Raw genomic sequence first — 13,576 nt, 5'->3', positions numbered from 1 at the left:
TGCATACTGAGCTTTTTACACTGTTAAAGACTTGGATTCCCATCCTAAACATAGACAAAGTTTCAAAAACTAATGTTGGACGTTTGATGGAGTATTTCTGTGTCATGGGCCCTTCTGCCGGTAGGCGAAAGAGGAAATGCACGCCCATAAACACTCGCTCAGCTGCAGATCCAGTCGTTCGTGAACACTTATGTCGGTTATAGTCCGCGCCGCGCTCCACTTTATTCCTATGGGTGACATCAAGCGACTTCAACGCTTCAGCACAGCATTCCGGGAAGGCAGCGCTGCAGTTGAACCGATTTGAACGCAGAAATGACGGGAAGCTTCACAACATCGCGGATCTCCACTTCACCAAATCATACCAAAAAAGTGTGTTTTTGACGGCGCGGTCCCAGCGATAAAGGTTCGGTCCTGCTTTGGAAGTAGGCGGTGAGTAAAACTGCTTCAAATGTCTCTGCTGTTGGCTATCGTTGCGTGAGTAAACATCAGTAAATGACACGATCGTGTGCTTCGTCATTCAAATGCGCTAACGGTTACTCCATTGTTGTTCTGTATAACGTTACACTAGTCTGACGTGCAAAACCGTTTTGCTTGCTACTGCTAAGGTTTAGTCGCATACAATAGTCCATAAACCGAATCATGTCCTCATAAACTGCGAGTAAACACACACAAATGTTGACAGGCCATTAAATATAGTCCATACCACAGAGACGGACGTCCTGATGTTGCTGTTTCTCCTGTTCAATTTATTTCAGCCTCCGAATCTGATTCTGGATCGATAGCCATGGGTTTCTCCACGCTTGAGGACGTCACCGCTTTGTGTGCAATCGTCATTCTTTATCTCCGCCCACACGATACGCCTCCAGGCGCTCGGTTTTTTCCGGAAAGACTCGGTACAGCCTATATTTCATTTATAAATATAATAAAACTAAAGACTTTTCGGAGATATGAAGGATGCAATACTACTCTATAGGTACTCAAGATTGACATGAGATTGACTGAAACTGAGTGTTCCACCCCCCTTTAAATGTAGTCACGCAATCCTGATAACATTTAACAGTTTGAAAAAGTATAATTTGCAGTTTGACGTGATATGATAAACGATTGTTAGATTAATCATTGCGATGTATTGCAATACTTTTTTCTCCTTAGTTGGTCAGAACAAAAGAGGATGAGCTACTTACTTGTTCAGATTACATTCTTATGTCGGTCATACTTTCAAACAGTAAAGTCTGTGATTGTGAATGACAGTATCCACACCGGGTGACTGACAGCGCTACTCCTGACAGTTGCACATTTGATTCCTCCGCGCTGTGCCGACCGGGGCACTACTCACGTAGAGTTGATAATTCCGCGAATAACTGCAATTGCAGTTTTCGAACAGAGATGGCGACAAAGAGGAAAAACTACGGACTGCAGCTTTAAACATTTGTGTTGACATTACAAAGAGAGAAATTAATTTTTTATATTTTATAAGATTAGAGGTAAAAATGCCCTTTATAAAAGGTAAAAATATCACAAATATGCAGATTTAAATATGTCAAAGCTGATTGAACACTGGTGAGAATTTTGTCTAATTGACTGATTTAAGTTATCGCATCTCTTGCTTTTGTCCCCCTCACTTCTTAAAAGATGCTTATGCCCCTGTATGTTAGATTGTACTTACTAGTCGTATTGGAGCTTTTCTTTGACAGGAGATCCACTCTGCTGGGGTGCAGCATAACATCAGCATGGAAGAATCTAGGAACATAAACACCAAGCCAACAATATTTAGTATATAATGGCAGTTTATTAGAAGAAAAGAAGCTAGAGAAGAGGAGAAATACAGAAAAGAGAAATATATAGAGTATACAGAAAATAATTGATTAAGATAAGAGTTTATGTTTTAGGATTACTTGTTAATTTAATATTGCTCATAGTGTCACTTACATTTTAATTTTCAAAGTCTTAAAATGTATAATTTTGCAAAAGACAATGATGTAAAATCATGGTAATATTAGTCAAGTCAAGTCAACTTTATTTGTATTGCGCTTTTACAATGAAGATTGTTTCAAAGCAGCTTCACAGTGTTAAACAGGAAAATATTGCAACAAATTTTGATTTGGCTGTACAATTGCTCTGGAGAAAATAGTGATTATCAGCTTAATTTATCATATAGCGACAATGTTGGCAGATCAGTATTATAGTTTATAGAATTAAACAAGACCTAATTAATTAATTGTATTTGTATATTTAGATGAATAACTTACATCGAAATTCCAGTGTCCCCAACTGAGCAAGCCAAGTCAAAGGCATGAAAAAATACTGTGAAATTAAGTTATTTAATGAACTTCCTCAGTTCACCTGTTTTCTCTTGTCAGCAGCTTCCTTCAGAAATGTTGGAATCTTGGGAGCTTCCCCTCTGTTGTAGATGCGTTATTCGGTCCCTCCTGAAATTACAGAACATTTTACAATATTTGTTTACCAATTTGCAGCTAATTTTCACGCTCCATGTAACTGACATCACCGATGAACAATAACATTACAGTGTATACTTTTAGGTTTTTGATACATACCACTGACAAATTACCAGGAAACACTTCATAAAACTATCAAAACCTCTCATTTTCACATAAAGATTTATATCAAACTTTCATAAACAAGAGTTCAATCGATAGCGTTTAACCTAACTTACCTCTTATGAAAACGGTTGATATGCTAACAGCCTTTTTCCGAAGACACAAACGTTAAACCATTTCTATGAAGTAAATATTCAACATAAGTGTCAGTAACACGTAAGAAACGTTAAAGGAACAGTTGTGTGTATTATTTGTGCGGTTTTAGAGACTAAACTTACCTGAAAGTAGTGAAAAAAATAGTGAGGGACGGAGTTGTGCTGCTCGTCGGCAGTTGTCGTCCCCGTTTCCATGGCAACTCTGCCCGCTCCAGTGTGGTTGAACTTTGAACCATGGGTTGACCGCGATTCGAATGCGCATTAAAACCCGTCACAGTCACGCATAATTTACACAAATAACCCATCTAGAGTTAAAACATTACATAAATAAAAACCTCATTAATATTAATTCATTAATTTTGTAGTTACCACCCACTAGATTGTGACAAAGTGGCCCTTTTATATTAGTTTTATATTATATTGGTTTATTATTTTGTTCAGGAACACTCAATTATTTAATTTGAAAGTGTGACTGCATATAGACAGTATTTTTCTATACAAATGCTTTGCTTTGGTTATATACCTAGCAATATTAAGCCAGTCTCCCTTTTTTATGCTTTCATATTATTTTTTACTGTAAAAAATGTAATCCATGAAAAATATTTTATAATTTATATAATGTTTTACTTGACAAGATCTTTTTTCTTAGGGTGTGTCACAACAGTTTTTTTTTGCCAGTCTTGCACGTCCACGAACGTCCAAACAACCTCCAAGCAGGACGTAAATATTGAACTTCATATCCACGTCCGAGAGACATCGTAGTAAGATCTCCGGATACCGCGCTGGATTTGGACGTCATGTTGACGTGCAGATATGGTCCTGGACGACCGACTGACGCAATATAGACGTGATCTGCATGTCGTGCGGACGTCTCATGTTTGTTGGGTGGGGGGCGTGACCAAGATGGCAGCCTGAGCGGACGTATTTTGAGCACTTGCACAAAGATTGTATGATATAAGTTGCTTATAAGCAGTGTAATGTAGTTACTCTGGTACTTTGACTTGTAACAGCTTGTTGTATCTTTGGTTCAACTTTTAACTACTTTTTGCTGCACCATGGTTTGTAAACGAGGGCTCTCGGCATGTTCTGAAAAGAGTAATGCTACCGCTAGCACAAGCACAATCTCAGTGGCTAGCAGCGGGCATGATTATGTTGTCAGTATGAGAGAAGAGGATTCATTTAGTCTGGCTAAAGAGGAGTTCCCAGCTTTGCCTGTTACTCCAAGCAAGCCCCCAGCTGCTAAGAAAAAGGCTAATGATATGTTGATATGTTAACGAGTGCTGATATTTCTTCCCAACTGGCAGACATAACGCAACTGATCAACTGCCACTCTGACGCAATAGAGCGAAAAATCTCCGACTTGAAGGAAAAAGTTAGGGAGTTTAGGGAGGATTTCTCCAAAGGAGGATGAAGTTGTGGCCGGAAGTTCAGAAAGCTTGTGCGGCTGGAAAAACTGCATATTTTGTTGGTGCCAGAGCCTTTGTACAAGGACAAGGTGAAATTATCCTCACAACTAACTGAGTTGGGAACTAATTTTCCAAAATTCTTCTTATCTGCGGGACAACGGTTTGCATTTTAGGGAGGATTTCTCCAAAAGTGACCGCAAAAGGAGGATGAAGTTCAGAAAGCTCGAGGGGCTGGAAAAGCTACGTACTTTGTTGGTGCCAGAGCCTTTGTACAAGGAAAAGGTGAAATTATCCTCACAACCAGGGAACTGGGAACTAATTTTGTTAATTGACTGTTGTGATGTTTGAATGTAATTGAAGACATGTTACATGTTTACGGGATCTTGTATATCTGCACTTTTTGACCGCGAACTGAATCAGTGGTGGTAGCAATTATTTCTTCCATTTATTTTATTTAAAGAAACGCTTATCTGCACAAAATACAAGATGCTATGGTGCTAAATAATGCGGTTGACCTTTTTGCCAATTTGAAAACTTGAATGAACTGTTTGTTCATAAAAGGTTACAAGTTGTTCTTCTTTTTCTTTATTTGTTTTATTTTAGTGTTAATTGGTTATGTCATTTTCTATGTTATCCTTGAATGCCAGGGCTTTAAGAGAGAACATTAAGTGCAAGGCTTTGTTTTTGTTTGCCAAACGGTTTAACAATGACTCGTTTTTTTTTTCAAGAATCACACTCTGACTCTGATGTTAACTTTTGGAGATCACAATGGGGCAGTGATATTTGGCTGTCTCATGGAACAGAACATTCTGCAGGGGTTTCCTGTTTGAAAAATTATTTTAGAGGTGAAGTTTTGCACTCGGACTGTGAAAAAAATGGCCACTTTATATGCTTAATTTTTAAAATGTTTTAGTGTGATTTTTATAGTAGTTAACATTTATGGCTATAATTGTAAATCTGAAAATGACCAGTTATTATGTTTGTTAGAGGAAAGGCTCACACATTGGCTATCCAAATTTCCTGATTCTTATTTAATAATAGGGGGCGATTTCAATGTTGTTTTAAATGAATAGATAGATAGGTGGCCACCATGACGACCTTCAAATTTAAATTCTAATTTAAAATTATTCATGGATAGATTTCATCTGATTGACATATGGAGATAGAAAAATGTAGATGATTTTGCGTATACTTGGAGTAACAAGGATGGCTCTAGACGTTCTAGGATTGATTTTTGGCTCGTCTCTAACAATTTTGATGTGGACAATGTTTTTGTTAATGTTATGGCAACTCCATTAACTGATCACAAGGCCATAGTAATCAAAATTAATATCTCTCCAAACAAAAACTGTAATAAGTATAATTCATACTGGAAAATGAATAGTTCTTTGCTTAAATTAAGTGCAGTTAAACAGGACCTGGAAAAACGTATTAATTATCATTGGAGTAAATCATAAAAAGGAAAGGTTGTTTAGTCATAATTGGGAATTACTAAAATTTGAAATTGGAAAATATTTGAGGAGGTTTAGTAGTACATTAGTTAAATTGCAACGTCTTGTCGAAGAGAAGGTTGTTAGCTAAATCTTAGCCATCTCTAATGGCTATTCCCATATTCCCTCTGTAGACCTGTTAGAAGGACAGAGATTGCGTCTAACAGAGTTGCAAATTGAGCTTGATAACGTACAGAACCGAGCTCAAGGAGCCTTTATCCGATCAAGGCAAAAATGGTTAGAGCATGGAGAGAAGATGTCTGCTTATTTTTTTCAACTTGAAAAATCTAGGGCTAAACTAAATTCTATTTCTAAAATGAATATTAATGGATCTATTACAGATAATTTTGACATTATATCTAACTTTTGCTATAATTATTATTCCAATTTATACACTTCTAAATTCAGTGATCATACTATGGCATCCTTTTGTAAATATTTTACGAATGTAAAAATGATTACTGAAGAGGACCAAAAGCTATGTGATTCTTCAATAACTATTACGGAAATAAAACAAGCTTTTGAAAGTTTAAAATGTAATAAATCGCCTGGTAACAATGGGATTTCTACAGAGTTCTATTAGCAGTTTTCTGAGATTCTTGCCCCATTTCTTTTTGAAGTTTATTCTAAAAGCTTAAAGTACTCACAACTTCCTACAACTATGACACAAGGTATAATATGTTTGATTCCTAAGCCCAAGAAAGATTTGTTGTTTATTGATAATTGGAGACCCATTAGCCTCTTGAATAATGGTTATAAAATATTTGCTCATGTTTTTGCCCAAAGGTTCAAATTAGTATTAGATTCAATTATTGATGAAAATCAATCTGGGTTTATGAGAAACAGACATATATTTAATAATATCAGACTTATATTTGAGTTTATAGATTATTCTGAACTTATAAAAGATGATAGCTTTATACTTTTTATTTTTTATTTTTTTCAAAGCTTTTGATTCTGTTGAGCATCCTTTTATTTTTTACTGTTTAGAGCAATTTAAGTTTGGGGCTTTTTTTCTGTAATGCCATGAAAACTCTTTCTGCAAGTGGGAATAGTTCTGTGAAATTAAATAATGGTACTACTCAAAGATTTTATTTGGAAAGAGGAGTTAGGCAGGGTTGCCCAGTCTCTGTTTACCTCTTTCTCATTGTTGCTCAGGCGTTTTGTCACTTCATTAAATCAAGCAATATAGAAGGAATTCAGATTGAAGAGAGGAATGTCCTGATAAGTCAGTTGGCTGATGATACAGCTCTTTTCTTAAAAAATGTAGATCAAATTCAGACAGCTGTCAAATTCTTTCACGTTTTTCCAGTGTCTCAGGTCTCTGCCTTAATTTAAGAAAATGTGAACTGTTTAAAAAGTTGCCATGCCAGCTCAATTTGTAATATTCCTGTAAAGGATGCCCCGACTTATTTGGGCATGGTTGTAACTAAAAATGTACAAGAGAGAATCTCACTAAATTTTAATCCTGTGATTAGTAAAGTAAAGAACAGATTTAATATTTGGTTACAGAGGGACTTGTCTCTCAAAGGTCGTGTTTTGCTGGCAAAAGCGGAAGGTATTTCTAGGCTTACTTATGTAGCTACATCAATACATTCAGATAATAAAATAAATAAGATAATTGATCAAATAATTCTGAACTTTTTGTGGAAAAATCGTATACATTATATTAGAAAATCTGTAATTGTTAATTCATATAAAAATGATGGCCTTGATTATTTAGACTTTTCGATTTTAAATAACACCTTCAAAATTAACTAGCTGAAATATATTATTTCTGAATCTGTTTTTGACCAACTTGGTGGTCTTTCATTCTTGCTTATGTGTGATTACAAAATTGAAAAACTTCCAGTTAAACTGTCAGCTTTTCATAGACAAGCACTTTTAACTTGGAAGTTAATTTACAAGCATAACTTCTCACCACATAATTTTTACATCTGGAATAATTGTAATATTTTATAGAAACATAAGAGTATATATTTTAAAACATGGGTTGACAAGGGTATCCTTTTGGTTGGACAGTTGTTGAATTATCATGGGTATTTAATGACTTATGATGAATTCCTTTCATACTTAAACTTTCCTGTGTCCCCTAAAGAATTTGCCTCTGTAATAGGTGCTATTTCCACAGGTGTTGTTTCTTTATGTAGAGGTATTTCATACTCTAAATGTGCATCTTTATTGCATCCAGCTGATACGATCTGTGGTAAAGTTTGTTTTTCTGCAAGCAAAAATAATAAGGCTATACGTTCCCTTTTCCAAAAAGAAGTAGTGAGTAAACCACATGTAATGTCCTATTGGTCAAGGTTTATTGGTACTATTTATTGGAGTAAAGTTTGGCTGTTACCTACATTTATTATTACAAATAAGGTCAAGGAAATTTCATTTAAGATATTGCACAAATTTTACCCCGCTAAACATTTTCTATCCAAATTTATTAAAGACATTGATGTAAATTGTTCATTTTGATCTATGCACACAGAAACTGTACCTCATTTTTTTTTGGCACTGTGAATTTACACACACTGTAAAAAAATTGTGGTGCTTTTTGTTGGTTTAACTGAAAAAAGTAAGCCTTAAAATGTTGAGTTTATTGAAATTAAAAATTTGAGTTGATACAATGAAGGAAATTAGTTAAATAGAAACTCTAAATATTTTTGTATCTGAACCACATAAAAAATGTAATAAATCTTGAAAATAGCACAATTTGGCATGTTTCACTGCGTCATCAGAAATAACACACATATTATTACCCAATATGCTTACAAAATCTTTTAATAATCTTTTAATAAAGGTTGTCGAATCTCAAAAAATGTTCATTGTATTAACTCAAAATTTTAATTTCAATGAACTCAAAATTTTAAGGCAACCAGGTAACTTTTTTTTCTAAATATTTTTTTTACAGTGCAGAGATTATGGTGGGAAGTCTCTAAATGTATTAATGACAAATTGGCACTCAATTTTTCCTTGTTATACGAACATGTAATATTTGGCTTTATCCAATATGAAAATAATTTTGAAAAAGAAGTTTATTTTATTAATCTTGTGATTTTTTTCATTAAGTTTCATATTCATCGTTGTAAATTTAGTAATCAGAAACCTCTTTTTTCTGTGGTATTGAAAGAATTAGAAAATTATATGGTTTCTCTTAAAGATATTACAAACAAAAAGGCTGTTAAAACCATTCATTTATTGAATTCATTTAAGATTTTGTGAAATGTCAGTCTTTTGCTGCTTGTTTGGTCTTATGGTACTATTCAGTTTCTTGTATTGTATATTTAAGTATCCTTAAACCTGGCCTTTCTCTCCTGTGTTATTTGTATTTTATGTATTTGTCTTGTTGTTATTGTCCTGTTATTGTTGTTCAAGCATTAAAAAAAAATTGTTTGTTGGGTAAGATCCAACCAAAAAGTCCCAAAATTAGCACTGACTGAAATTACCCCCCACCATTGCTAGGCAACAATAACATTATGGTATATGGACTCAATCTACTCCATCTGTGTTTGATCATTTCTCTGAATCTGATCTGGATAGTCTTCCACACACACAAAAAAACATGATTTTCTCAATGTGACCATAAAATGAATGAATGACTATTTTAAGTTTAACATATAACAAGCAAACAAATCAACAGGAGGAAATAGTAAGGATTAAATTACTCTGTTTGAGCTGAGCATCTGATGAAGAGTGTGTAGAAACTAGAGTCTGGTGAACTAGATGACTCGTTCATGTCGTCCTCTGCAAAACAGAAAGAAATATTACAGATATTATGGGGAAACAATTTGATGAATCAGCTATTTTACTACGTCCATTCCACTGGCATTTAAACCTATCAATCGCAATTTCGCTATGAATGATTTATACTTCATGACAGAGAAAATGAAAGCCCTTGTTCTGGCTGGAGATCCGCGTTTTCTCACCCATGCAGCGCTGCAGTAAGCGATCAGATAACAGTCACAGTCAAAACAGCCGAAAACGCAGCACCGCGTGTGTGTGTGTGTCTGTGTGCGCGCGCGCGTGTGTCTGTGTGTTTGTTTGATTGATTGTTTGTTTGTTAGAGTATAAACGATGCTGATCAGTCGCGACTGAACATTAAGCTCAGTTCCACCACCTCTGCCCTGTCTGTTTTCTGTAACCATAGTGACGGTAACTGAGGAAGTAACGACTAACAGACCACTTACCTGAAAGTCACCATGAAATCAAAATTCATCTCTTTTTTTAACTACAATATTGCAGTTTTTTAAATTTATTTATACGTACACATCCTTATTATTATTATTTTTTAATTCATCTGCACTTTAATCTTTAATTAAATACTTTTTTTTTTAAAGAAAATGTAGCTCTAATTCTTCTGTTTTTGAATCAAAGAAGCAAATGTGTACTTAACCTTTAAGAGGACATTAAATAGCTTTAATTTTTAAAAAGCTGATCTCTCGTTACATGAGCCTTAAAGGGTTTGTTCACCCCAAAAAATAAAAATTATTTAATTAATTACTCACCCTCATGTTGTTGGACACCCGTAACACCTTCATTCATCTTCGGAACACAAAATATACTTTTGTTGAAAGCTGATGGCTGAGAAAGGCTTAAAAAAGGCCTCCATTGGCATTAAGTACATTCCCACTGACCCACTCACAAGACCCATAAAGGCACTAAAGACGACATTACAAAGTCCATCTCACTACAGTGGCTGTACAATAATTTTACAATGTGATGAAAATAGTTATTGCGCACAGACTTTATCCACTAAGTTATTGACGTGAACTTGATGACGCAGCTCCACCGTTCAATCTATGCGTTCAATACATGACCCGGAAGTATGGAATGTCAAGGCTGCCAATATAGGACAATTCACCATGACGTCACAACAGTAATAAACGTGCTTCCGGGTGGCAAAAGCCGAAGTGTTCCTATGGCAACGCTAGTAAATTGCTTGGAAGGGAGACCCACCGTTGGCATTAGGGAGTAGCCTAATCTACATTCCAACATGTAAGTTGATTCAAAAACAGACGTGGTGAAAATGTAGACAGTTAACATGATCACTGAGGGACTGAGTAATTGATTAACTAATTCAGGAGATAGCAATGAATGAAATAACCTTGGTCTAGTAGATGTAACGTTAGCGCTGTCTAATACCATCATTTTAATTGAGCTTCAGCCTGCCATTGAGTAGTTATTTTAGTGACTGTTGCTGTTTGACTTCCAATATGTTAGGCCAGGGGTCTCCAACACGTCGCTCGCGAGCTACCAGTAGCTCGTGGCCTGATTGGAGGTAGCTCGCCAAGACGTAAGCTACTTTGCATCTAATCAGAGTGAGCTAATTTAGACTTAGAATTTTTTATTTATGAACAAATGTAAATGTAAACATGCAAATGTACGGTTGTCACAAGTACAGGTAGGCTACTTTAGTACGATGTTGGTGGTGAAATTAAAAAAAAAAATACGATACCAGCATTTCTGTATTAACGCTACCGGTAGTAGGCTAACGACTCCCGAGTATATTCGGTACACGCAGCTTTCGTGTTAATCCAAGCGCAGGGCTCCAAACTGTAGCCAAATATATATAAGTGTCTGAGACACTGTGAATATTAAACTGCAAATTACTATTTAAATATTACTCCTGCATATTCTGCGTCTCTGCGTGAATAACAGGCACAGATGCGAGGGTGCGGCAGCGCGCCCCCGCGCGTGCACACGCACACACACACACACACACACACACACACACACACACACTCTCGTGTCTCTGCCGTGTGCCACTCAAGCGGCAACCTCCTGCGATCTCTCTTGAAGCCAATAAGGAAGTAATGTAAACTGCAATTTCTTAACTGGCCTCTAGGGAAAGGCTCCAGAAGGAGCAGAAAGGAGCTGAATTATACAATAATAAATAAAACAATCCAAAAATAAATCAGTGAACAAAGTTAAGGAGCAAAGGGTTTTGATTTAATTATATTTTCACAAGAGTAATCACAAGAAATTATACTTTATCAATTTGTTAAAGAGTGAGAGGAAAGTAATCGAAGTCCAGTAGCAGTATTATTTAGGGGGGGGGGGGGTGGAATACTCAGTTTCAGTCAATCTTATGTCAATCTTGAGTACCTATAGAGTAGTATTGCATCCTTCATATCTCCGAAAAGTCTTTAGTTTTATTATATTTATAAAAGAAATATGGGCTGTACCGAGTCTTTCCGAAAAAAACCGAGCGCCTGGAGGAGTATCGTGTGGGCGGAGCTAAAGAATGACGAATGCGAACAAAACGGTGACGTCCTCAAGCGTGGAGAAACCCATGGCTATCTCAGCTAATACAGATAATGATCCAGAATCAAATCTGAGGCTGTAATAAATTGAACAGGAGAAACAGCAACATCAGGACGTCCGTCTCTGTGGTATGGACTGTATTTAGTGGCCTGTCAACATTTGTGTGTTTACTCGCAGTTCATGAGGACATGATTCGGTTTATGGACTATTGTATGTGACTAGACCTTAGCAGTAGCAAGCAAAATGGTTTTGCACGTCACACTAGTGTAACGTTATACAGAGAACAGCAATGGAGTAACCGTTAGCGCATTTGACTGACGAAGCACACGATCGTGTCGTTTACTGATGTTTACTCACGCGACGGTAGCCTACAGCATAGACATTTGAAGCAGTTTTACTCACCGGCTGCTTCCAAAGCGGGAGAAGAGCCCGTACGGCCCATACAAGGACCTTCCGTTCTATAAACGTCAAGTCGAGCCATACTCGAAAAAAACTCTCAGAAACTTGTGAGAAACCGGAAGGAGTATTTTTGACACAGAAATACTTTAACAAACGTCCAACATTAATTTTTGAAACTTTGTCTATGTTTAGGATGGGAATCCAAGTCTTTAACAGTGTAAAAAGCTCAGTATGCATGAAACAGCATTTCACCCCCCCTTTAATAAGTTTAGTTCTAAGATTACTTAAAGCACAACAGATGGTCAATATGTCACTGGAGAGAGGAACAAGGGTCAGAGGGAGTGTGTTTTTCAAAATTCTAAAGACCTTCATGCGTTCAATAGCTCGCTCAACATGAATACACAATGCTGAAAGTTGGCGGGCCCTCTGAACATCACACCCAGGTAGCTGCTTTCTCCCCTTCAAGAATGGAGGCATGACCAGTGTGGCACCAAGCCTAGCCAGGTGGTCACCTATAAGAAAACCTCTATCTGCCATCACCTGATTGCCTGGATTAATGTTACTGTAAAAGCCAGACTTACCACTGATCTCTTTATCTGATATCCTCCCTCCCCACATTTTGGAAATAAATGATATTGAGCCATAGGGCGTGATACCTATTAGAGCCTTAAGAGTGTTATGGTGTTTATAATTCGACCAGGTCTGGGCTCTAGCCCTGAGATTGAATGGCCTGTCAATGAAAAACTCTCTGCAGTCACCCATATGGAAAAGTCTCGCTAAAAACATGTGTGATTCTTATATTTTCCAACAGAAAACTATAAGGATTATATATGCTGCAAAAACCACATATACAAATTGTACAATATTCATGTATTTTCAATCATATATGTCCTACACTGTAAAAAAAAAAAAATGCTGGATTGTGTTAAATACAACCCCTGCAAATCAGTAAGATTTTACTTTAGTAAATTAATTAGCAAGTAAAACTAATAAAAATGGGTAACCCTAACGCAAAGAAAATATTTCCTTATATATGTGAATGACAAATATATTAAATTATTTAACTGCATATTAAAAATATACAGGATAAATATATTACAATATTTCATAGTACATGAGGAATTACTTTCAATTAGAAAAATATGTGACAATATATTTACTTATATATCATAATGTATGTCATTTTATTTGATGTGCATGTGATGATATACCCAAAAATATATTGGAACAAAATAATATATTACAAAATAAAAGGAACTGTAATCCGTTACAGTTACTGAGAAAAAAAGTGCTATTATATTACAGTTACT

The 13,576-nt window shown here is 35.9% G+C and overlaps 1 protein-coding gene across 1 annotated transcript in view; it reads right to left on the bottom strand.

Moving 5' to 3' along the window:
- The window catches only part of iqck (IQ motif containing K), a 43,382-nt gene extending 33,661 nt beyond the window's left edge, over positions 1-9,721 (bottom strand). The window contains exons 1-2 of the mRNA XM_067437322.1: positions 9,530-9,721; positions 9,269-9,347 (exon numbers count right to left, since the gene is read on the bottom strand). Of these exons, the coding sequence (XP_067293423.1) occupies positions 9,269-9,347; positions 9,530-9,533 (83 nt within the window). The 5' untranslated portion in view covers positions 9,534-9,721. The remainder of the gene's footprint in view (positions 1-9,268; positions 9,348-9,529) is intronic.
- Positions 9,722-13,576: the final 3,855 nt, after the last annotated feature.

This window comes from Pseudorasbora parva, unplaced genomic scaffold, assembly GCF_024679245.1.
Source record: "Pseudorasbora parva isolate DD20220531a unplaced genomic scaffold, ASM2467924v1 scaffold_31, whole genome shotgun sequence".
Taxonomy (NCBI): domain Eukaryota; kingdom Metazoa; phylum Chordata; class Actinopteri; order Cypriniformes; family Gobionidae; genus Pseudorasbora; species Pseudorasbora parva.
The sequence above is the reverse complement of the archived record's forward strand: the minus strand, read 5'-3'. Positions and strand labels throughout refer to the sequence as shown.